General features: G+C 39.1%; 1 protein-coding gene across 1 annotated transcript in view; it reads right to left on the minus strand.

Moving 5' to 3' along the window:
• Positions 1–27,425, minus strand: part of LOC122794071 (spectrin beta chain, non-erythrocytic 4-like) — a 1,992,331-nt gene that overhangs the window by 787,754 nt on the left and 1,177,152 nt on the right. The window contains exon 11 of the mRNA XM_044062212.1: positions 13,642–13,726. Within this exon, the coding sequence (XP_043918147.1) occupies positions 13,642–13,726 (85 nt within the window). The remainder of the gene's footprint in view (positions 1–13,641; positions 13,727–27,425) is intronic.

Genomic DNA, 27,425 nt, shown 5'->3' on the forward strand with positions numbered 1-27,425 from the left:
TTTTCGGTGATCCCCCATGAGGAAGGTATACAGGCTATAGAAACTTTTCTAATAAATCAGGGGGCCAAGTCAATCGAAAGTTTATTTATACACTGATTTGTTCGAAATAATTCTTAAAAACAACTATATTCAATTTAATGGCAGATATTTTCTTCAACATGTGGGAGTAGCCATGGGCTCACCACATGGCACCATTTTTGCCAATACTGTTATGGCAGTTTGGGAGGAGCAATATATTTTTGGCAGTGACTTCAGTCAACATATTAGTTTATATTTATGTTACCTGGATGATATTTTCATCCTATGGAAGTGTAACTAATCTATTTTGCAACAATTTCTCACTTACATCAATGGTACAAATTCTTACTTAAATTTATGCATGAGGTAGATGATCGGTCAAGGCCCAGGTTAACAACAACCGCCACCAGTACTGTTAGCCAACAGGGTGCTGGCAGAAATTGGGCTACTGTTGGCCGAAGGAGGAGAAGAGGGGGAAGGCATGTCCGAAGGATGGAAGAGAGGAGAAAGGCTAGGACTGTGGTAGTGGGGGTCAGAAATTTGAATGTTGGCAGTATGACTGGTATAGGGAGAGAGCTAGTGATATGAACAGAAGGAAGGTTGGTATATTGTGTGTGCAAGAGACTAGATGGAAGGGGAATAAGGCTAGGTGTATCAGAGGTGGATTCAAATTGTTTTATCATGGTGTGGATGGGAGGAGAAATGGTGGCATTATCCTGAAGGAACAGTATGCTAAGAGTGTTTTGGAGTTGAAAAGAGTGTCAGATAGAGTGATGTTTATGAAGCTGGAAATTGATGGTGTAATGATGAATATTGTTAGTGCATATGCTCCACGAGTTGGGTGTGCGATGGATGAAAAAGAAAAATTTTGGTGTGAGTTGGATGAAGTGGTGATGACTTTACCCAAGGGTGAGAGAGTGGTGATTGGAGCAGATTTCAATGGGCATGTTGGTGAAGGGAACAAAGGGGATAAGTAAGTGATGTATGGTGTTAAGCAAAGGAATGCAGAAGGTCAGATGGTAGTGGGTTTTGCGAAAAGGATGGACATGGCTGTGGTGAATATGTATTTGGAGCATAGGGTGACATACAAGAGTGGAGGAAGATGCACACAGGTAGATTATATCTTATGTAGGAGGGCCAGTTTGAAGGAGATTGGAGACTGTAAAGTGGTGACCGGGGAAGATGTAGTTAGCCAGCATAGGATGGTGGTTTCTAGGATGACATTGGTGAGCAAGAGGAGGAGGAGGAGTGTAAGGGCAGCACCAAGGATCAAATGGTGGAAATTGAAAAAGGGTAATTGTGAGGTGGAGTTCACGGAACAGTTAAGACAGACACTGGGTGGCAGTGAAGAGTTACCAAATAGCTGTATAACTATAGCAGAGCTAGTTACGGAGACGGCTCGAAAGGTGCTTGGTATGACATCTGGACAGAGGAAGGAAGGAAAACAAGGAGACATGGTGGTGGAATGAGGAAGTACAGGAGAGTATACAGAGAAAGAGGTTGGCAAAGAAGAAGTGGGATTGTCAGTGAGATGAAGAAAGTAGACAGGAGTATAAGGAGATGAGGTGCATGGCAAAGAGAGAGGTGGTGAAGGCTAAGGATAAGGCATATGAAGAGTTGTATGAAAGGCTGGACACTAAGGAGGGAGAAAAGGACCTGGCTAGACAGAGGGACCGAGCTAGGAAAGATGCGCAGCAGGTAAAGGTGATAAAGGATAATGAGGGAAACATACTCACAAGTGAGGAGCGTGTGTTGAGGAGATGGAAAGAGTAGTTTGAGGGGTTGATGAATGAAAAGAATGAGAGGGAGAGAAGGTTGGAAGATGTGGGGATGGTGAATCATGAAGTACAATGGATTAGTAAGGAGGAAGTAAGGATAGCTATGAAGAGGATGAAGATTGGAAAGGCTGTTGGTCCAGATGACATACCTGTGGAAGCATGGAGGTGTTTAGGTGAAATGGCAGTGGAGTTTCTAACCAGATTGTTTAATGAAATCTTGGAGAGGATGCCTGTGGAATGGAGAAAAAGTGTTTTGGTACCGATTTTTATGAATAAGGGTGATGTGCAGAGCTGTAGTAACTACAGAGGGATAAAATTGATCAGTCATAGCATGAAGTTATGGGAAAGAGTAGTGGAAGCTAGGTTAAGAAGGGACGTGATGATTACTGATCAGCAGTATGGTTTTGTGCCGGGAGTGAGCACTACAGATGCGATGTTTGCTCTGAGAGTGTTGATGGAGAAGTACAGAGAAGTTCAGAAGGAGTTGCATTGTGTTTTTGTAGAGTTAGAGAAAGCATATGATAGGGTACCTAGAGAGGAGTTGTGGTATTGTATGAGGACATCGGGAGTGTCAGAAAAGTATGTAAGAGTGCTACAGGATATGTACGAGGGTAGTGTGACAGTGATGAGGTCTGCAGTGGGAGCGATGGATGCATTTAAGGTGGAGGTAGGATTACATCAAGGATCAGCTCTGAGCCCTTTCTTATTTGCAATGGTGATGGATAGGTTGACAGACGAGATCAGACAGGAGTCCCCGTGGACTATGATGTTTGCAGATGACATTGTGATCTGTAATGAGAGTAGGGAACAGGTGGAGGAGACCCTGGAGAGATGGAGATATGTTCTAGAGAGAAGAGGAATGAAGGTCAGCAGGACTAAGACAGAATATGTGTGTGTGAATGAGAGTGAGGATAGAGGAATGGTGAGGATGCAAGGAGCAGAGGTGGTGAAGGTGGATGAGTTTAAATACTTGGGATCAATAGTTCAGAGTAATGGTGAGTGTGGAAGAGAGGTGAAGAAGACAGTACAGGCAGGATGGAGTGAGTGGAGAAGAGTGTCAGGAGTGATTTTTGACAGACGAGTACCAGTAAGAGTGAAAGGGAAGGTCTACAAGAGTGTAGTGAGACCAGCTATGTTATATGGGTTGGAAACAGTGGTACTGACAAAAAGGCAGGAGTCAGAGCTTGACATGGCAGAGTTGAAGAGTTAAGATTTGCACTGGGTGTGACGAGGATGGACAGGATTAGGAATACGTATATTAGAGGGTCAGCCCAGGTTGGAAGGTTTGGAGACAAAGCCAGAGAGGCAAGATTACATTGGTTTGGACATGTGCTGAGGAGGGGTGCTGAGTGTATTGGGAAAAGGATGCTAAGGATGAAGCTACCAGGTAACAGGAAAAGAGGAAGGCCTAAGATAAGGTTTATGGATATGGTGAGAGAGGACATGCAGATGGTTGGTGTGACAGAGCAAAATGCAGAGGACAGGAAGAAATGGAAACAGATGATCTGCTATGGCGACCCCTAATGGGAACAGCCGAAAGAAGATGATGATGATGATGTAGATGATAATGAGATCAATTTTTTGGATGTTAATTTGAGTAAAGATTGGTTAAATAATAGATTTAAGGCTACCCACCTACTCATATTCGTTTTTACATTTTACCAGCGCACATTCAGCAATTAATAAAAAGGTCATGGTCAAAGGACAGTTTGTCTGGGCTGCCAAAATGGTGAGCTTGGGCATGGATTTTGACATAGAATATAATGAGTTGATCAATATGTTTAAAAAAAGAGGAGATCCTGTCCATATACTATATGAGTTATACAAAGAAGTAAAAACAAATAGACTTAAAGGTCATTTTGTACCTATTTCAAATTATGAAGAAGTTGCTCAAATGACAGTAACAAAAGTAGATCAATTTGATAGTTTTATACTGTTCGTAACAACTTTTAATGCACATTTTTATGAAATAAAAGCTATTATGTTGAAGAATTGGACAGTCATTGATGATGATGTGCAGATTAGAACAAAACTGGTGCAAGGGTTTAAAATGGTAGCAAGGAGAGGAAGTAATTTGAAACATTTACTCGAAAATGGTGAATTGAGTTATTTATTTAATAGACAAATGGGAATTATGAATAGGTTTGGCATGTGTAGGTATTGTAAGTACATTCATCAGGGTCAATTTTTTGAAATAAAAGGAAAAAGGTATACTATGAAAGGCAAACATAACTGTAACTCAAACGGAGTTGTTTATGTAGCTTTATGCCAAATCTGTTCAGCATTTTATATTGGAAAAACCACCAGAATGTTAAAGGAAAGAATTTATGAACATGTATATGCAATAAGGAAGGAAGCTCTTAATAATGCGCTGGCTAAGCATGTGCATGAGTTTAATAATCATGATTTTAAGTTTTGTGTTTTACAGCAAATTATATGCAATGATAGGGGTGGTCCTTTCCAGTATTAGTAGTATTCTAAAATTAAAGAACATTAAGCAGATAGTAGCAATTAATTTCTTTAACATATAAAATAATAGTTACATGCAGTCTATTAAAAGCATTTTGTCTGTATTTATCACCATAATTTCACATTTTAAAATATTGGTTCCAGTTTTCATTGGTATATTTATAATATGTATATTTATAACATTTGGGCTTAATTTTATATATATATATATATATATATATATATATATATATATATATATATATATATATATATAGTTCTTTTCTTATGAAGGTTAGTATTTAAATGTTTTAAAAAATAGTTTTTTATTAATAAATATATGTAGTTTGTATTTTTATACATATAATTCCAGTAGGATGGAATGTTGCACTGATGATAACATAATTACCTGGGTTTAAAATGGTGCCAATTTTAATGTATTTAAAGAGTCATTGAATGGTTTTCTTTTATGTCTGATATAGTTTACTATTCTATGTAAACGAAAAGTGCTTTACATTAAATTAACCTTTCCTATATTATTTTGGACTGCCAGAGTCTTATTTTCGCAGTTTGTCTATTTTTATTTTTATTGTTATTCATTATCCCACTGTATTCAGCTTTTATCAGACCAATCATATAGTGCAGTGCTCCCTTTGGTATGTACCTGACCAGGCATATGCAACAACTAGAGCAACTTCAGAGGTTCCTTACAAAAAGAATACAAGGTGTAACAACCCTGCCTTATGCAGAGTGCCTTAAAGCCCTTTCCCTACTCAGTCTCCTACAGATTGCCGAAGGGTGATCTATGTTCCACACTTGTGAATATCCTACATATTCAGAAGTCAAAAAGTACTAGAAATACAAGGTCTAGGGACCTGCACTTTGTCTCTGACTTAAAAAGAACATGTTGGAGAGACAGATACATGTCCCAGATACTGCCTCTCCTATGGAACAGACTTCCCATCCATGTGAAGTTGAGTTCATCTATTATCCAATACAACCTAGACCAGTGGATGGGGAAGAGGAAATTTATACCAAGACTGGTACCCATGTCTCTTATGGACAGATGTAGCTTATATATGACTGATTCTCAATGTCCTGTTCAGAAACAGGACACCATCATTCTTTTGGGAAACTTGGCTATGCTTAGAAAGGCTCCCCTAGGTCGTTAGTTTAGTAACAATCTATGAATCTATAAATCCCTACATAACTCACTGGATTGCTAGCTGGCTGACATATACAACCCAAGAGGTCAGGATTGGTGAGACCACGTCCATCAGGAGACCCATAACCAGCTGTCTAACCCAAGGGCTCCATTTTGGACCCACTCCTGTATGACATGTAATTCCTGGAAGTCAAGGCTAATGCTGAATGCCTCTGTCTCACCAAGTTTGCAGATAAGTGCAATTTGGAAGCTATTGTAGGCTGCCCCCATGACACCAGCATCCTTCAAGAGGGTGTGCACAAACAAATAGTTGGTGCCACAGCCATCGATAAAACACCCCCCCAAGGATTAACCTGGTAGTTAGGGATCTGGGAATATATACAGACAGTAACTGGGCCTTCAACCAACACATAGCCAAGATAGTAAGAAAGTCAGTATATTCTGCCCAACTCATAAGCAAGGGTGTGACATCCAATTCCAAGGAAGTTAAAACACCACTCTACTCAACCCTTACCAGACTCATCACTGAGTACATGTAGAGCCATTTCAATTTTAAACAATGATTATAAAGTCTTTATGTCTATAATAGTTAAAAGAATAGCAAAAAAGTTTTCCAAAATTGGCAGATATAAACCAATGTGGTTTTGTGCAAAGAAGGCTAACATTTGGCAGCATGAATAAAAAGTACAGTTATCTAAGAATTTACCATAAAAGCAGATATTCAATTACATCACTGCTGTAGTAATACTGACAAATGGAATGATTCCCTAAACCTATAGGCAGACTAGGAGTGGGGAGGAGATAGAAAAGGGTAATCCAGGAAACTTCAAATAATGTGTGACGTCCCAGCACTGGCCCAGTAATCATGGAGCCTCAATCCTCACCACTGGCAACAGCTAGGGAACAAACACACTGTGAGGATAACAAGTACACACACAGAAAAGTGCAATTTCTCTTAAAAGCACACAGATACCACAGGTCAGTCTGGGGCTAGTTTCTCCCTCTTCAATAAGACTCCCCACTGGCACAGCTATAAGGTTGAGATCTCAGCTGAATGGCCAATCCAAAACCTCCAGCACCCTCTCTGTCCAACCACTGCTTTGTGTCCCTGCCCAAGAAGCTGACACACACACACTCTTTGAGGTTTGATTTATATACAAACACATACACACTCCTGGGAAAGGCTGGCACAGGTTTACTAGTTTGCCCCCCTCTGCCCAGACTATAAGGTAGTTTCCACTGCCACCAACCACTCTTACCAGCTACTTTTAAGGCCCGTAACAAGCAGTGTCAAATTCTACTGTGTAATGTTACTATTAATCCAAATGGTAGTCTGACCAAGAGCAATGCTATTTAGGAAAGGCCTGTACAGTGTCACTATATAGATATGCAAGTGCTCTAAGAGCTTAAATATGTCTCACAAATATCAGCCACAAAGATAGGTATACATATCCAGGCTCCTCAAGGTTCACACTCTTTATTACAAAACTGAGAATTAAGTGCTTTCGTCTCCTGAAACAGAGACTTCATCAGAGTAAATAAACAACCATCTGAAAGCACTTTACATACCATTTAAAACATGATAGCCAACTGCCTTAACCAATCCACACAGTAGATGTCACAAAATTGCAACTTCACAGAAATATGCAACTCCACCCTCTCTTTTTTTAAAAGCATACAATATGCCAATATAAAAGCATACAAACATTTGTTTCCAAGTATTTTTTACAGAACCTACATTTGTCTGTTTCCCCTACATGTTCAACGGACTTTCTAAACCAATGTGCATGCAGTCCACTATCAAGTGCTGCCATTAGTAACCTTTCATACTTTAGTTTCAGCTCACCTCTCCTTATCTATTCCTGCGTCAAATCCTGATTAACATGAGATTGTTCCAGGATATATCTATACTTGTCCCTATATTTATGGCTTTTCCACATTTCTTTCCTTCTTGTGTTATCCTTCTCCTTATATTCTGTCTTTTTGTTTTGTACATTCAATTGCTGCCTGATTTTTGTCCACTTCTGGTTTGATTTCCTTTCCCACTTGCCACCTGAATTTTTCTGTGCTAAACTAAGCAGAGAAGTCATCTTAGACTTTCATTCCTTATGTATTAAAACTTTCACTATGTTTAGATCTGATGAGGTCAGCAGATATACATGCAGTCCTGTGACTGCAGATCTATACATGTAATCAATTTTGAGCAGTGTGGAATATACAATCTTGGCATACAATTATTTTGATATATATAATTTAATAAGTGCAAAGCATTTTCTAGTTTTTCTATCCAACTGATTCAATTGAACTAAAACTGTAAGTTAAAACATGAAAATGTTTTATTGACAACTCTTCATCTATTCCCAAATATTTAAATACTCTTTCCTGCTCAAGTTATTTTGTATCACATTCCTGTCCTACACTTATATTTTCTTGGCACTAGAATGTTCCTGCTATTAACATTGCTTTTGCACATTTATCAAGATCAAATAGCATTCTTATATCATCTGAGAAAGTTGTAACCACTTACAGTTGGGTTTTCAACATCTCTTTTGATGAACTATATGGTTTTAAGACATCCACAAAAGACAGACGAGAAGTCTTTATGCAAGGCTGTTTTCTAGGGAGCCAAATCGTAACCAAGACCTAATCTATTAGGTAAACAGTGTAATGGGTTAAGGGTAAGAGAAAACATCAGTGGTGACAAATAATCACCTTGAATTATCCTCCCTTAAATTTTTATCCCTGGGATAATAATTTGTCTTTTGTCATGGCTTAATTGCAAAGTGGTTTGCAATGGTCATTTTAATGTAATCAATCAATGTAGGATATAGCTTATATATCTTTATCCATGAATGTGGGATGCTGTCAAATGTTCTTTATAATCTATCCAGGGCATACTTAAATTTTTCCCCTTTTTACAATTATCAATTATGGCTTTATTTAGGAACAAATGATCCTTTGTTTCATATGACTTTCTTTTGTTACTCCTTTGTTATATTGCCATAGGTTCATAGGTTGGTACTAGGCTATCAGCCCTAGGGCCTATACAAGCCTAGCTACAACAATTCCCTGGCTATTTCTTCCCACACTTCCCTGGACCCCTGTCTAGCAGGGCGACTGACGTGATCCCCGGGGTGAATTTCCTTTCTCCCATCCAATCGTCAGGGTTCCTTTTGAAGAGGGCCAAAGAGGCACTCTGCTTGACATGTATGGGCAATCTATTCCAGAGTCTGGGGAGTCTCTGGGTCAGGAACCTATCCCTCCAGCATGTTTTCCTTATTGTGATGACAAGGTTTAGATCGCTGCAGCGTGTGGCTCTGAAGGATTGGGATTTCCTTAAGTGTAGCATGTCCAACAGCTCTGGGTTTGACAAGGCCTTGTATGTTAAGCAGAGATCGCCTCTGAGTAGATGATATGCGACAGAGTATAGCTGGAGTTTTTTAAGGCAGTCAGCATACGGCATCTGCTTTAGGCCTGTGATTCTTTTAGTGAGGTATTACTGCGGCCTTTCCAGTTGTTGCAGATGTCTTTAGAGGTACATACCAAACGGGGCGTTGTATTCTATAATGGGTCTAATGAGGGATGAGTACAGTGGTACAATGACCTCCTTTTTTCTGGATGAAAAGCCCTTAGTGATGAGGTGTGCCACACTCAAGGATTTCCTGACTGTTGTGGTGATGTGGTTGTCGAAGGTGAGACCACTGTCCACCTGTGTCCCTAAGTCTCTTATCACACTTTCTGTGTTTAGTGTGCTGCCACCTATACGGTAATTCATGGATACATGTTTTTTCCCAAAGGGGATAACTATACATTTCTTGGCATTGAGCTTGAGCCCATGGCTCTGGCACCAAGCATCTGTTTCTGTAAGGCCCTTTTGTAAAGTATCCACATCATTTGAGGATTCAATAATGGCTCCCAGTTTGCAGTCATCTGCAAACTTTGTTATCCAGAGTCCCTTAGTGCTGGCCTGTACTTCAGAGAAGTAGATGCCGAACAAGAGCGGTCCCAGGACTGAATGATTTGAGTTTTATTCTAAATGGATATAAACTCTGTCTGCATCAGTTCCAGTATATAGCTTGTACATCATCAGAAGGGAAGCTATTGCTGTACAGTTTTAGGATGGCTTACAGGTTCACTTTTAAGGATGAGTATTGTTTTTCCTGTTGTTAACCAGGTTGGTGTTTTACTCAGGGCAAAATCTTTATGAAAAAATATTAATACTTTTAGACATCTGGCATCTGCGCCTGGAGTCTTCCAATTAGGAGCTTTTCATATCATGTACATTTGAAATCCTTACTGTTTTAATTTTCTATCCATTCAACATCTTTGCTATGTTCCATAGGGTCTTCATAAATATTTCTCCAAAATGTGTCTATTATTTTTTGGTGTTGTTGCTATTCCTTTTGCTTTGTTTCCCAGGTCTCCTTATTTTGTACTTTTCCTTTATATTTATTTGCATTTCTTCTAAGTTTTTCTGCCTGTACTTATATCTTTAGTTTAGTATTTGCAACAGTGTATGATAGATCCTGGTATGTTCTAATCTGTGCATTGCTTTTACCATGCCTATCTTTCTAAGGAATTTTTTTGATGTGTTCCCCTTCTATATTTTTCTAACAATGACATTTCTTGTCTTAATTATTTTAGTGTTTTCTCAATTATTTGATGCTTCTATGATGGCATTTTATTTCTTCCCTTCTTTATTGCTCTGTGTTTTTGTGGTAAGACTTTTATCTGTTATTATTTTGGCTGTACAGTAATATATGCTATTTATGTCTATTATATAACATGCATTTCTCTGAATTTGCTCGATCACTCCATTCCTATGTTTTCTCAGACTTCGAACTTAATATATCTATTGATCTCTATTAAATCACGCAACTCTCTTCTTAGATCATTTTCTTGTAAACTGCCGGCACATTCTTTGCTGTCTGCTTCCTACAGGCATTCTACAGAAAGTTCTTCTTCAGCTGTATCCTGCATCATCTGCTGGTCCTTCATATGGGACCTCATTGGCCTATCACTCCATGATATTACCTGCACTTTTGTACTGGTTTCTCACTGAAGGCTCCAGAGCATCATCATGTGGCAAGTGATCAAATGCTTCCTGTTTCTCCTTAGTTTGACACTTCAGTCTTCCATCGTGCTATGACATTACCTGAGTTGGATTTTCTATACTAAATCCTTCACTTGCCAAGTAATCCAGAACTTCAGTTTCTATTTCTTTAACTTCACCATTACTGTTTTTTCTAACCCCCCCCCCTTTTATTTTTTTGTATTGTGGAATTTTCTGTATTGGGGTGCCTTTACCTGTATTTCACTTTAAATATCGTTGGTGCTGATTTATTGATTAGTTTTGCTTTCTGCTTTGCATAAACATTGCACCATATGAAATCACTCTTTCTTTCCCATGTCCACGATTCTTTTTTACACCTTTCAAAAATCTTTGGGTTTTATTCTTTACATTTTTGCACTTCTTCTGCTATTTCTTTTTCCAGGTGGTCCAAAATTTCTTTGTCTATATAATGTTTTTCATGGATCTGTTATAATCACAAATGCAAATTTGCTTCTGAAGCTTTTGACAGTTTTTTCTTGTGGAAGCATTTTTTCTTTCCTTTAATTTTTCTCTTAATCTTTCTGAATATCTTTTATTTTGAAATGCTGGGCTTCTTGCGTAAAAATACATAATTTCTTCCTTATCCTCAATAGTCCACTCTCTCATCTTTATGGCTGTTTTTGGTCTGTCAGTTTTTCTGGACTATCTCTTTCTACAACAGGTGGGACATTAATTCTTCCCTGAAAAGAGGCCTCTGTCTTAATAGTACTAAAGTGGTCAACAAAAGTGTACATAAATTAGTATATTGTTTAGAGCAAAAGTGACCATTTAATGACAGTTTCCCTTTCATTGAGTTGGATGTTATGGATGTGAGAAGTCTGGAAGGTTTGCTAGAATGCACTGCTGACATTTTGAAATTCAGTGTCTCAGGTGAAGATTGGCACCTGCCTCCTGCTGTTATTTATTAGCCAGAATCACAGGTAAATTCTCTTACTAGGGCCTAATACAAAATGTCACTTCTCCCTAACACTTCCTGGTTAACTACAGACTCTCCCAGATATTCCACATAACTTGATTACCTCAGTGTGCCTAGTTGTCCTACTTATGCTCCTTGATCTATACACCAGGTACTCACACTATCTTACAGATCACTCCAAATTTGAAGCTACTATGTCCAAGCCTGCACAAAGTTCTCTGAGCCCTAGACATACCATCTGCGCTGTGATAGTGTTCACCTGGATGGTACTAAATTTTAAAGTGAAATGGATGCAAGGCTATAGCACAATTTTATATTGCTTCCCTTTTGTTGGAGAAACCATTGGAGGGGAACATGATTTCTAGAAAATACTACCAAAAGACCCCAAGGCCCACATTATGGCCAGCTACTCTCTTTCGACAGTGGAATATCAGCTTTCAGTTTTAGCTTTCTGGTCAAATAAGCAGGGCTTTATTATTCTTTTGAATAGACACTATTATTAACCTGACATCCACACAGGCTGTACATGGCCTAGAGAAATCAGGGAACACCTGGACTGGCTCAGAAAGAGATGTTTCTTACATTTATTTTAAACATGTCAGTCTCTGCTGTCGATTTGCCTTTCTCTGGCATTCAGTCCTTATTGAGTTCTTTTAGGGGTCGGCAATACAAGCAATATCTAGAATACATTTCCTGTAATATCCAGAAAGTACAAGAAAAGTACAGAGTTGACTTTTTTGCCCCTTGCCAATCACTTTTAGCTTTTCTTTATGGAGTTTAATTAGTCCCTTTCATATATGTTTGGTTATCTATCCTCAGTCATATCAAATGTACATTTTGGAGCACTGACAGCAATCCTTGTAGCTTCAGGGAGTCTAACACTGCCTGAAACTTTGGATGTTCAAAGTCCCATACTTTTGAGGGAATAACTGTGTTGTTTTATGCTGCCACAAATGTTTGGTGGGATCTTAGGGTTATTAATCATTGCATCCATGGATGTAAAGGGAAGAGAAGAACATTGGAAAAGGCCATCCACTGTGGAAAAGGCACCTTTTTATTATCTTCCTTAATTAAGGAAATTTGCCAGTGTTCATTAGTCAGGTCCTGGATAATGAGGAATCCAGTTTCACCCAGTCATTCCACGTAGACTTCTATCCTATAGTTCAGGTAGCAGTTTAGTAAAGTCACTGATACTCTAAAGCTTTAGTACTAATACAATGGACCTATTCTACTCACTGGTTAATTCCTATATCACCCCTAATTTCAACATTTTTAAACAAGTTTTCTTGGAAGACCTGCTACTGCACTTCCATAACATATTTATTCTTTTGGTAAGGAGATTAAGCTAAACCCCTTGTAAGCCAGAACATGGATACAATAAATAAAATAGATTCAAAGAACAGAAGAGTGTGAACAGACAGAAATACAATACAGATCCACTTAATAAACTTCTCAAATATGAGAGTGAACAACACAGTAGAGTAAATAAATAATATACACAGTAAGAAAACCATTACCAATGCTCACAGGAAATGCACATGCTTAACAAAAAACAACAGAAGCACGGTGTGGGTTGTGGCTACTTAAATGATGTAAGGCAGCTTGAGGTTTGAACCCGGCTGCATGCCTTAAACAATTTATAACTAAGAATCTAGAGAAAATAAGCAGCAGACTAGGACATCTGTTTAAATTCATTTGAGCAAAAACCGAACTAATTAATAATTAAAAATGTTCAGAAAATTTGCATTTGCAGTTTTTGAATATAGTCAAGTCTCATCCTCTGCATACATTTCATAATGAAGATCAGAAAGTAAGGCTGAATGTCAGTTGCTTATCTTTGTGCTTATTTTAATTAAATGTTTTGCTATTGTGAACATGAGTCAGCTTTACATTTTAATCTGTAAAGTGCATTTTTGGAAGCCTTATTGCTTAGCCTCTTAAAGTATTTTTCCTTTTATTGGTGACAGTTTTGCTGTATGGCATTACAACACAGCCATTCTGGATGTTCTTGCTTATCCTCCCACAGTATTTTCCTTTTTTGTAATTTTTACCTTTTTACTTTTCTATGGATAACAAGTGCAAATATTCATGCGTCACAATGTAATTTGCTTCTGTTATTCTGTTCAGCAATGGCTGGTTGTTGTCAGGCTACAAATGTGCAATCCTAGTGCAAGTGCTGACATAAAATAAGGGATATACTCACTCTGCTGCAACCATTCCCAGTGCTTGTCCCATTTCTCCAGCATTTCTTTCTTCTTTTCCATTAGCTTTACCAGCTTGCTTTGAATCTGTAAGACATACATCACTTGGTTACAATTATCATCCAATGTTGCTTGATTTATTAATCAAAGTAACAAAAAATGCACTTTTATAAATACAACACTGAACACCAGCACACCATCTTTCAGAGACCTTGTGGTTTCTGGAATGATTCTTTCAGTATCTAATAAAGCAACCTGTACAAGTCCTTGAAAATTACATTATGTGTGCTTGCATTTAATATGAATTCAGTTTGTCTGAAGCCTTGATAGTAAACATTTTAGTTACAACCAAAACAATATAATGGGTGAAATTTCAAGGCACTATTTCTTTTTTTTTTTTGCTTTTTTCTGTATCAATACTTTATTTTCATCTGATCATTTGTAACAGCAGACGCACATTATCATTTATAATAATGGACACGTACAACAAAACTCCTATTTACTGTTGGTTCTGTTGTCCAGCTGTCTGCCTTAGGTTTTAGCATTCAGAAACAGTGCTTAAACATATTAACTAAGGAAAAACAGTAGAGCTCCCTGCATAAAACATATAAACTTAGAAAATACATAGCATAAACGTGAAACAGAGGTTTAAACTCTTGTGCTCCGTATTAGCCCCACTACACTTGGTCTCGCTCCATGCCCCATCCTGCCCTCAAATCTCACCCGCCCCTAGAGGTGCTTAATTTATAGCCACAGTTGCCACTCCCCTGATTACAGAACCAATCAGCAATTGTAAGACCCACCCTAAATACAACACCATCCCTATTTCTCTACTCTACCCGCAACTACTACCCTCCCACCCCCATTTTTAAACAATTGTAAGTTACAAAACCTCTTTAATACCTCTACAAGCCATAACCTCATCTTTCAATTCAAAGCCCTCCTACTACCTTATACCCTTTGCTGATAATTACTTATCTTCTCACAGCTTATGAACATCTCACCCTCCCAGGCTCCCACTACCCCAGATCACAGACCAATACTCATGCTCTTTCACATAATTTTAATCACCCACTATCCCCTTCCACCTCCCATACTACAATAACACAACAGGTCATTCGAGCCAGTTATGTTAACCCTAGAACTAAACACTACTACAAACTTTTATTCAAACTTCACAAACTAATAATTAATTCACAAACTAACCTCACAATGGATGGGGACATCCACCCCAACCCAGGACCAACCCCATTGGAAGCATCCAACCCAATATACAACATCCCCACTAGCCTGCAAAACTTAAAACACCTCCTCTACCTCTCTCCTCATCTGCCACCTAAACATTACAAGCCTAAATAATAAAATCCACTACCTGCATGCACTCATGGCAGTACACTCTTAAGCCATCCACCACTGACAATGAAGTTACTCCTCCAGGTTACAATATAATATGACTGGACCTCATCTCAAAGAAGGGGGGTAGCTGTCCTATATAAAACTACATTTAATGTAACTATTTCCAACTCTCCACAAGCTCCTCAAATTGCTAAAGCTGAAATACTCATTACAAAACTACAAATTAACCAGCATAAATCTATAAACATTGGCTGCATTTATATCCCCGCTGGTAACAACACTAATATCCTTGAAGACATTCTACACTGGCTGTCCATAAACTCCCCACAATAAACTATTGTTCTAGGTGACTTTAATATAGACTGGAATACCTGCTCCCCAGACTTCCATACTACTCACATAAATCTCTATAGTTTCTCTCAAGTCATAACCTACACCACCATTACTAGTAAGCCCAATAACAAAGAAAGTATACTAAATTGGATTCTCATAAATAACCCTCCCCAAATGTATAAAGCAGGCAACCAGTCTGAGGAAATAAGGGATCACTTCCTAACATATATACTCAGACAAAAAACTGATATCCCTCAAATACCTAGCTTCAGAACTATTAGGAACAATAAGAGCGTCAATCAAACTAAATTCCAAATAGAACTCCAGCCACGTAACTGGAATAGACTAAAACTACTCCCACTAGATGAGGCAGTATCACACTAACTCCACATTTCTTACAATCCTTAACAATCATGCATCCACCCGGACCATCAGAAGAAAGAAAAAAGTAGCACCGTGGCTGTCCAAAGAAACTAGACAAGAAATCATAAATAGAAATAAAGACTGGATCTCTTGGAAAACCAATAAAAGCCCTAAGGATCAATTTATATATATATGTGTGTGTGTGTGTGTGTGTGTGTGTGTATATATATATATATATATATATATATATATATATATATATGTGTGTGTGTGTGTGTGTATGTGTGTATATATATATATATATATATATATATATATATATATATATATATATATATATACAGCTGAGGAATGATGCTAGGAAGTCTATAGTTTTAGACAAAAAAGACTATTACTGTAACCTACAACATAAACATCAAAATCAACCACAAACATTTTGGTCCAGCTTAAACAATCTTCTCCAGCCAGGAAATACTACTACCCCTACCCCTCCATCTATCCTCCAAAAACCTCCAAAAAATATTGCCAACACCTTCTTTATGGAAACTATACAATCCCTTGCCAGCCTGCTAGGCCCCAATAACCTAGACCCAATTAACCCCATATGGGTATACCCACCATCCTTTAACTTTTGACCTGTACCAACATCACTTATCCGATCCTTAATCAAGAAACTGAAACCCACCACCATACCAACAGCCCTACTCCCTGCTGAATATCTTCAAAAGGCTGCAGATGCAATAGCATGTTGCATCTCAGTATTAATTAACAGAACCATCTCTGAAGCATATATCCCCCCTCCATCTGGAAAATTTCCCACGCAATTCCTCTCTATAAATGCGGTAACTCCACTGATCTATCAATTTACCGGCCCATTGCCATTCTGTCCCCTCTGGCTAAAATAATGGGAAAATGTATCCATAAGCAACTCCTGCATTACCTCAATTTGCACAGTCTCCTAGCTCCCTCCCAGCATGGACTTAGACCCCACCATAGTACAACCTCAGCCCTTCTATCCTTGTCTCAGACAATAAATCAAATCTGAAACAATAATACACCCTCCTATGCCATCTTTCTTGACCTATCTAAGGCATTTGACATGGTAAACCACCAACTACTCATTTGAACACTAATACCTCTTGACATAGACAGCCTGGCAATATGATAGTTTCAGTCCTAAGTGGCAGATAACAAGCTGTGCTATGGAAGGATAGCCTTTCCTCCCTACTGCCGGTCACCCTTGGAGTTCCTCAAGGGTCTATACTACGACCTCCCTTTTTTCCATCTTCATTAATGATCTTCATACTGTCATCCACAAAGCAACCTGCATTCAATATTTATTTATTTATTTATTTCCAGTTTGGTTACCGGGGAAGTCCACTGGGTCAACATGACCCATTTTCAGCGGAGGCTCGGGGAGCAAAGCTCCAAGAAAACATTGTACAAGTTAAATTACAATAAAATGCAAAAGTATACAAGATAACATTGTACTGAGAAACACAAATAAGAATTTACAACAAGCATAGTTGGCAGAATCTGTTAAGAGAGAAGTTAAGGGTGATTCAGTTACTTTTGATGCAAGGGAAAATGAGTGTTGAGAGTGATTGTCAGTTAAATTACATCTATTGAGGAATCAGATTATGCTTGCTTTATATACATAATTAAAGTAGAAAGTAGAAAATTATTTACAATATTTACATTAATTACAAGTTTAGTCATGCGAGCATAGCTCTAGGAATTTTAAGTAGGTTAAAGATAGTGAAGCTAAAGAAGTTAGAGAGAGCTTGTAAACGGTTATAGGTATGAGACTGTGGCAGATTTAGAGAGCTGTGTACCAGGGGAAAGGACCCCTAGGGCATAGAGATAGCAAGGATTAAGTAGGGTGGAGGCAGGTGCATTTCCATTTAGTGGACAAGTGTTTGAAAAGTTGTCTTTTGAAGTTTTCAGAGTTAGATGTGGTTCTTAGTGTGGAGGGAAGGGAATTACATTTTTTGCATAGAGCATAAGAGAGGAGCAGTTGGCCAGCAGGGTGCTTAGGGTTGTGGATAGCAATTAGATTCTGGTGCTCAGATCTAAGTGTTCTGTTAAGAATATAAGGGGGAAGGATATTAGCTAGAGCAGGGCATTTTGTGGGATGAAATATAAGTCTATGTGCTGTGGATAGTTGCAGGTAGTCCAGGTGGTTAGAAATTTCTAGCCAATTCAAGGATTGAAGGGTGGGGCAATGATGGGTGGAATGTTTGGAATTGGTGGCAAATTTAGAGATTTTATTGTAGCAGTTTTCTAGTTTGAAGGTCGTAGAGGCGGACAGGTTGGTTAGGAGAGGAGCACCATATAATAAGGAAGGAAGAAGATATGTAGTGGCCAGAGTATGCCTACTGGAATTAGAGAGAAAGCGATTGTTGCTATACAACATACCTAGCTTGTGGTGTTTTTTTTTAATGTTTTGTTGAATGTGGGTGTTGAACATGAGGTCAACAGTTATGCCTAGGAGTTTAGCAGAAGGTACCACTTCTATGGGTGAGTTGGATTGGCTAAGGACTTTGAATTCATTTTTGTTATAGGAGTAGTTCTTAGAGGGGGGAATAGCAGGATATTAGATTTATCTGCAATGAGAGAGAGGTGGTTTTGGTGCATCCAGTTTTCTGTTGTAGAGAAGGCAGTTTGAGTTTTTGTCAGCAGTTCAGAGAAGTTAGTAGCAGAGCAGACTAAGGTAGAATCGTCGGCATATTGAATGATTTTTGCATATGGAATAGCAGTGTAGAAGTTACTGATGAAAATGTTGAAAAGCATGGGCCCGAGGATGGATCCCTGTAGTACGCCTGTAGGGGTAGGTAAGAAGGAAGAGATGGAGTTCTTCCATTTGACTGCCTGAGATCTGTCTGATAGATAACTAGAGAACCAGGATAGAGTTTTTGTTGAGAGGTGAAGGTTTGAGAGATGGTTGAGTAAGTGGTTGTGGGAAACAGTGTCAAATGCCTTAGACAGATCTAGTAAAACAGTAGAAACTAGGTGCCCAAAGTCTCGGGCTTGACTGATAGTTTCAAGGAGAGAGAGAAGGACGGTTATGGTGCTATGGGCTGCGCAAAAACCATGCTGGGTGGGTGTGAGAAGATTGTTTTGGGTTAGGAATGGCATAAGTTGGTAGTGAATGCATTTTTCAAGGATTTTAGAGATTGGGGAGAGCAGAGCAATGGGGTGGAAGTTAGAGACACTTGTATTTTTGCCTCCTTTATGGAGAGGGATGATATAAGCTGAGCACCAAAGTTTGGGGACGTAGGATTCATTTATGGATCTGTTTATACTGATGCTGATTGGGAGAGCAATACCATCTGCAGCATATTTTAGGTAGGAGGGGGGAATATTGCCAGGAGCATTACTGCATGGTTTGAGTTTGGAAAGGAGTTTTTTTATAAAGTTTGTGGAGACGGGTTTAAGCTCAAACAGAAGAGAAGGGTTGTTAGGAGAGTTTGGAGGCTGAGAGTGAGGGACAGTTGGGTTGCTGTTAGGAAAAGATTTGGTAAGGGCACAGATGCTTTCTATGAAAAATGAAATTAATTCAGTGCCTAGTTCCGGGTCGGATTTGCTTGGGTCAGGACAGGGATTATTCTTTGTGCCTGGATGGAGAAGAGAGTTTATAGAATTCCAGAACTGCCTTGGATTTGTATTGTTATTGGACTGGAGCTTGATATAGTAGGATTTTTTTGTCCTTGGTGATTAGCTGTTTTACTAGGTTGCGGAGCTGTTTATACTGAAGCAGGGTAGTGGGAAGTTTATTATTGTGGTAGAGCTTCCAAAGTTTGTCTCTTTGGTGCATAGCTGTTTTGTTTGTTTGGAAAGCCATGGAGCTGTGTTGGATTTTATTCTTTTATATCTTAGGGGGGCTAGGGAGTTTAGACTGTCAAGGAAGATGGAGTTGAAGTAGTCTATGGCTTTGTCAAGGGGAAGGGTTTTTAGAGTTTGCCAGTTCATTTGTTTGAGTAAGTTTGAGAAAGTGGGGGTTAAAGTTGGTGAGGTTACGAGTGTAAATGTATTGATGTTGGTATGGGGAAGAGCTAGTGGAGCGATGGATGAAAGCTGGGAGTTGGTCACTAATGGTATCTGGAATTGTGCCTGAGTTGGTTATTTTGTAAGGATTTGAGACTAGGATCCAATCTAAAGTGGAACCAGGGGGATCTGTTTTATTAGGTCGAGTGACAGAGTGGATTATTTGAGTAAAGTTGTAGAGATTGATGGATAGGGATGGAGAGGGGCTAATTATTTTGTTCCAGTCAATATTTACATCTCCTAAGATATAAGTTTCATAGTTAATTTCTGTAGATGCCCATAAGAGAATCTCCTCGAGAGCTGAGCTATTATTACCAGGAGAGATATAGAGGGCAATGAAGCAAATATTTTTGTGCTTGTTTAACTTAAGTAGTCCAGCAGTTAGTTCGGTGTTTTGGAATTGTGGTATTAAAATTTGGAGGGGAATTAAGGTGAGGAGGTTAGAGTAGACTAGGGCAGTGCCGCCACCCTTTTTTCCTAGTTGGTTGTTTCTGTGAATATTGTATCCTTGGGGCAGGATCTCTGAGTCGGAGATGAAGAGTTTGAGCCAAGTTTCAGCTATGGCTAGGATGTCAGGTTGGTTGTGGTTTAGCCAAGTATGGAAGTGGTGAGCTTTGTTACAAAGACACTGTGCATTGATAGTAATGATCTTTGGGTGATTAATGTGGGAGGAAGAAGTTGAGGGGTTGGTGTTATTACAGTGAGTAGGACCGGGGTTGGGATGTATATCACTGGCTTGGATTATGTTGTTGAAGGAAATGTCTTTTGGACATTTTGGTTTGCTAGGAATGTTTAGGGAGTTTTGAGATTAGATTAGGTGACAGTATCTTAGCTTTGCAGGGGAAGAGGAAGAATTTAGGGTGGAATAGGTGGAGGGGGTTGGGCTGAATGAGAAAGGGGGAGATAGAGTGGAAATGTGAGTAATGATGAGGATGGAATTGTATGGAGGTTACTTTTGTGGGTAGTAATGGACAAATAAGGGAGGAATATGAGCTAGCATAGCATAAGGAAATTAGGAAGGGAGAAAGGAGACACTGGACCTGGAAATTGTGGTGATTTAAGGAGGTCATGTCAGATGTGAGAGAGAGATAAGTGTAGACTTGAAGGGGAGAGAAAGGTTGATAATGAGAGAGGGTTTATAATGGGATTGAGGTTTTCTAGGAATTAAGGGAGAGTGGAGGAGAGTATGGGTGATTAGGTGGAGTATGAGTGGAAGACTGTGGGAGGGAGGGATTTTGATGGGAGGAGTTGAAAGGGGTGTAGTAACTGAGTAATAGGACTAAGAGGGAGGGGTAAGTGATGAATAAGGGTAAGAGTACTGGGGGCGGGCAGAAATTGGGGGCAGGGAAGGGGAGCGGAGTGAGCCCACAGGACGAACACAGCGGGAAGAGCAAAAGAGGAGAGTGCAGCAGAAAAAAGTAACAGCAAGAAGCAGTTGAAATGACTAAAGAGAGGAGGTTTGTACTAGATTATATGACTCTACCCTAATCTGCTCTGCCACCACCCCATTAGACCTGCAGACCTTAACCCAAAATACTTTCAATGTAGTAAAAAACTGGTTCACTGACAGGTGTCTTCTATTGAATCCAAATAAAACAAAACTGCTACTCTTCACCCCCACCTGGAAAGCTACACTCCCATCATTTACCATAACATCTAATAATGGCACAATAATTTCCCCAGAAAGTAATACAAAACTATTAGGTGTAACTGTTGACAATAATCTTAAGTTTGACGCTCACATCGACAAAGCCATTAAAACAGTCAACAAGATGATAGGATCTCTATACAGGATTAAGGCATTTCTAACCCCAACTGCTAGTACACTGATTGCCTGAACACATTTACTTTCAACCCTTCTTTATGCCTCCCCAATCTATACAAACCTGAGTAAATCTGACCTCAATAAACTCAGCAGCTGCTATAATAACATAGCCAGATTTGCCACAGGTTCGGCATATAGAACCCACCACTCTCTTAACCTATGATCTCAAGGCTAGCTAGAATTTCCCTCTCAAATTCAGTATAACCAATTAATAATAGCCCACAAAGTCCTCTATCAGCCCGAAAGCATGCCTATACTCAAAATTATAATTGCCCCATACAGTAACCTAAAAATACTCTACTCTTCTGATAAAATGCTTGCACAAACTATTAAATCTATAAACTTAGCAGGTGAGTCATTATTTTGCAACTCTGTTGGTAAAATCTGGAACTTGACTCCCTGCTGAACTTACATCAATTCATTCTATAAACTAATTTAAAACAGCTCTCAAAATATAAATATACCTAAAAAGTCACTGGCTGTGCCCCTGTACCAACCCTGACTAACAAGCTCACCATTCACTTTACTACCTGCTTATCTGTAGAAAAGTCTTCAAAAGTCTGAAACATTGACTATCACTCTCAAATGTATTGTACTACTGAATGATATGCTACCTTACTGAGCTTTGTACCACTAAAATGTCTATGTTCTAATTAGAAAATTAATATTGTAAAGTTTTTAAGCATGTATGTATTCCAGGTTTTTATGTATGCATGTATTCCTATAGTTCTGTAACTGATATCTATATGTAACTGTATAAAACTGCTACTGTTAACTCTTCTGCATCTATTCACATGTGGAGCTTTTCTCCCCGGGCATCTGCTGAAAATGGGCCTGTATCCAGTCGGACTATCCCAGTTAACAAATGTAAAATAAAATAATAAATAAAAACAATGTTCCACTCCTGTCAGGCACTCCTACTCTATTCATGTTCAAGGGCAATCTTCTTAAAATGGAACACAGGTAGATGAGAAATAAAGATTGTTTTTTGGTGATATTTCCCTTTGCAGTTTCCCAGATTCTTCTTACCTGACAATGATGCAATCTACATTTCTCAGGCTTTGTGGCTATGCAGTAAACAAAACAGACACTGGAACAGGGCTAGCCTAAGGTGCCATTCTGGAATGCATTTGTTATTTTCACATTTATATAAGTAATACCTCTCTTGTAGTTGCATGCATCTGTACCTGTGTATTTGTATGAGAAACAGTCTATAGCTCCTGTAAGGGATATCCCCCCCCCACCTTCATTACCCTTCTTCTGATAGAGCACTAGTTGTGGCAGCCAGCTGGAGAGTGCACTCCGACCCCTTCTCCGGTTCTGGTAGAGTAATAAAAGAGATGCACCCCCACTCCCAACATCAAGATGGTTCTTCCATTTCCTGATTCTTCAGTAATTTACTGTCAAATCAGTTACTGTACTTGTGTTTCTATGCTACTAAGGAATTCCTCAGAACCTGTTAAAATGCCACTTTTCTTCTGGTGGCATGTGTTGCAAAGTGGCTGACTTGTGTGTTTTTCCATCTGTGTGTGGCAGCTAGTGACTAAGAGATTTCTTGGATGGGCAGACTCTTGTGGCAGATGAGGGAGGTTCTTTGTTCTTAATTTCCTTAGCAATCTTGGCTGGTGGTTATAAGGACAAACTTCAGTTATTTCCCTCATGATCTTGTTCTATGCAGGCTAAATGTGTATAGCATTTGCTGTGGAATTGGTAATTACTACTTCCCTCTCCATTCACTTGCATGTTTGTCTTCAATCCCCCCCCCCCAACTTCCATACAGTCTCTTCCCAAAAGTTGCATCCTCCATCCCCACTTCTGCTTCTCCCCTAGCAATTCTGTTTTGGTTGGTGTCAATGGTGAAGTATGGCAAAGACATGGTCTTTTAGGCTATACATTTTACTAGTGAAAGACAGAACAGAGCTGGCAGCCATTGTCCAGGCAGAACTGCAATAAGCAGTCACATCAGTGATGGTCAGTTAATATATTCATTTGTGAAATGATTATAAATACCACTGAAATTGTGCTTTTCATCTGATTTGGGTGACAGAATAATTGTTTTCATGGTACTTTTCGAAAAAGTTAGTTCTCCCCAGTTTCAATATTAATCTGTCAATACCTTTGCATTCTTATGGTACATAGATCAGACCTTTGGCTTGGAAAGGATCTTTGAAAACAATAAAAAGTAAAGCAGTATGGATGGCTAATTGTGCAGGATCTGTGAAAAAAAGTACAGATGTAAGGGATGCTACCTTTGGAGACTAATATTCACTGATATAATGCAGAACCACATCAAACCTCCTTATGAGAGCATTGCACATTTGTGACCGTAACTTGATTTTTGTTCAGTAACTATTTGCAATTCAAGACTCATACCTGATAGTCCTGGCAGAATATGTACAAAACTGTGGATTTATATACTACATCAGAGATTTCTCTACCTCAGAGTATTACCTTTTCTCTAAGGTATGGCAATTTCAGAATTAGTTTATATAAGTAGCAGTGGTGTGCGGGTGAAACCCCGAACAATGGGAGGTTCAGAAGAGAACATGTTCCCTGCAAAAAACAGCCTTAAAGATGACCAGTGATTGTTGACATTTGCTGTTCTCCTGTATTTTCAAAAGGTTTTGTAATAGATGATACTAATGCATATCTGCAGTTCATAGGTAGGTACTAGGCTATCGACCACAGGGCCTGTATAAGCCTAGCCATAAAGATTCCCTGGCTTTAGCCACCCAGAAATGTATTTACCTGTGCCCCTGTCGAGCAGAGCCACAGAAGTGATACCCAGGGTAAATTTCCTATTCCCCATCCAGTTGTCCAGATTTTTCTTAAACAGGGCCAATGAGGTGCTGTTTGACATGAATGGGCAGCTTGTTCCAGAATATGGAAAGTTTCTGGGACAGGAACCTATCCTTCCTGCAAGCTCTGTTTATTGTGGTGATAAGGTTAAGGTTTCTGGAGCATGTGGCCCTCAGGGATTGGGATTTTTCTATGAGTAGCATGCCCAACAGCTTTGGGTTTGACATGGCTTTGTATGTTAGGCAGAGGTCACCTCTGAGTAGGTGATATGTGATGGAGTAGAGCTGGAGCTTCTTAAGGCGGTCTGCATAGGGCATCTGTTTAAGGCCGGTGATCCTCTTTGTGAGGTATTTCTGCGGTCTTTCCAGTTGCTGCAAATGTCTTGTGAGGTACATCCCAAATGGGGCGTTGAACTCTATAATAGGTTTAATGAGGTCTGAGTAGAGGGGGGACAATGACCTCTTTTTTTCTGGATGAGAAACCTTTTGTGATGAGATGTGTCACATAGAAGGACTTCCTGACCACTGTGGCTATGTGGTTGTCAAAGGAGAGACTGCTGTCTACCTGTGTCCCTAGGTCTCATATCACACTTTTGGTGTTGAGTGGACTACCGCCTATGTGGTAGTTCGATGGCACAGGGTTTTTCCCAAAGGGGATAATTATGCATTTTTTGGCATTGAGCTTAAGACCGTGGTTTTGACACCAGGCATCTGTCTCATCAAGGCCCTTTTGTAGAATGTCCACATCTTTAGGGGATTCAGTAATGGCCCCCAGTTTGCAGTCATCTGCAAGCTTTGTTAGCCATAAGCCCTCTGTGTTGGCTTGGATTTCCGAGAAGTAGATACCGAACAGGAGGGGACCCAGGACTGAACCCTGTGATACTCCACTTGTCACCAGTCTGGAGATGGATTTAGAATTGTCTACTTTTTAACAGAAAGAACTTTTTAAATGACACTGGCAGATAAAATGTGCCACTATCTGCACTTTTGATAAAGCTGATGCTGTAAGACTGTGAAATCCAATGTCAATGATAGTGTGAGTAAGTACAGAGTGACTGGAAACCCTGGGTCAATGACAGTGTATGCGTCTATTTTTTTTAGAGCACAGCATTCTTGACTATGTTCACAATTATTTATTTATTCAGTCAGTCATTTGGTATCAAGTTAACTAAAATGATTAAACACAATTGTTTGCTACAACTAGTGCAAGAGGTAAACACAACCTACATAGGACATACAGTCAATCTGTCAAACACTAATATAAATGTACAAAGGATTAATAATATGGGTCAGCAAAGTACAGTTAATGTGTATATAAGCAATATAAGCAAACACATAAAATATAAATATTTGAAAAGACATAACCCTGGATTCAAAAAAAGGCTCACAGCTTACTATAATTGCCCACACTAGGTATATCAATTACTGTGATAGTGAGGAAAATGCAAAACAGAGACACAAAGACAAAGATCTCATTATTACTTTATTATCATGTCTCTGAATTGCTTAGTAGCCAGAAATAGTGCTGTCAGACCTGACAGTGTTATTGTTCTCCCTCACAGCCCATGCAATGCACTGGCAAAGGAACTCCCTCCTACACTCACACATACACACATGCGCACACATGCACTCACACACCCACAGACATTCATACACATGCATATATCAACCCATCAGCAAACAAGCCTAAAGACAGCTGATCACTCATAGAAACGCCAGTTCAACCACATGCAATGTGCATGCATGCACACACAAACACAAACACACAGTTTTGATTTCCTGCCTAGTCTCACTAGTGTGACCATCCAGGCAGACACACACACACCGACATCCACGCACATGAATACACAGACACTGTTCTCCCACCACATCTTTGCTAAGCATACTTGCAGCATGACTGCTTCCTTAAGAATGAATGGGTGAACGCCATCTTTTGATAGGGTTCATATTTTCCTCTAACAATACAATTTTTCAAGGCTGAGCATTTCAGAGAATTGCTTGGCAGAGTAAATCATTGGCTGCTTGCATTTCTGGGGGAGAGCACATGTCTAACTAACATTAGTTGAGCCCTCCCCCCAGATTTCTGAATCCATGCCATAATATTTAGCATACATTTCATTTATAGGCAGGTAAAATCTCATGGTTGAAACATTAAATACCATAAATCATTTATATTGCTATGAACTAAAACACATTTTTTCATGTTGACCAGCTGTTCCTAAAGCACTTGCAGTCTGCAAATGCAGGCAGACATTCAAAAATCATCTCTTTAATAATCAAGTAGTTTCTTATATTCTAAAGAGCTGCAGTAAGGCAAGGATTTTAGCTTAGCAAATGTCATTTGTGTCATTTTAAGGAGCAAAATATAATTAGAATTTGATCTATTGCAAGTGATTATTAACTCTACCACTGTCAAAATAAACTAGACAATCAGAAGCTGATTTAAAACATTTACCAATGCTATAAATGTTAAACTAAAGCACAACACACAAACAAACCTAGAGGGAAGGTTCCTATTAAAAACTATTAGTGAACACAGACAGCAGCATGATAAAGAATAGAATAGCATTACAAAGCATAACAATTTCAAATATGAAGTGGAAAAAATACTGAAACAGAAAAGGGAGTCCATCGCTCAAAGTCTTCTACTCAACACGACAGCAATGGAAGAACTATTCAAAGACGGCTTTCACTGGCATTTGTGATCAGAATCTACAGTACAGAGGGCTAATATATGGACAAAAATCACATTACAAAGCCAATAGTGTAACCAGGCTTACTCAATGTACTCCAATTTGTGCGTTCTCTTTTCTGATCATTTCTTAGAAAAGCCCTGCTTACAGAAGTCAAAAAAATGCAGGTTTGTAACTTGGATACTGCAGGCAACACTTAATCTAACTAGAACAATGTTACAATAAAGTGTCATGGTTTGCAACAAGTCTGGATTATAGGTCATACCACTGCATTGTCCCCTAAAACAATTACCTGGTCTGAAATGATTTATTCCCTCACCTGGCCTCAGCTAATCATTTCCCTCAATAAAGTACACAATCTACAAAAATGC

The sequence above is a fragment of the Protopterus annectens genome, chromosome 1.part0 (genome assembly GCF_019279795.1).
Source record: "Protopterus annectens isolate FY-2018-M chromosome 1.part0, PAN1.0, whole genome shotgun sequence".
Classification (NCBI taxonomy): domain Eukaryota; kingdom Metazoa; phylum Chordata; order Ceratodontiformes; family Protopteridae; genus Protopterus; species Protopterus annectens.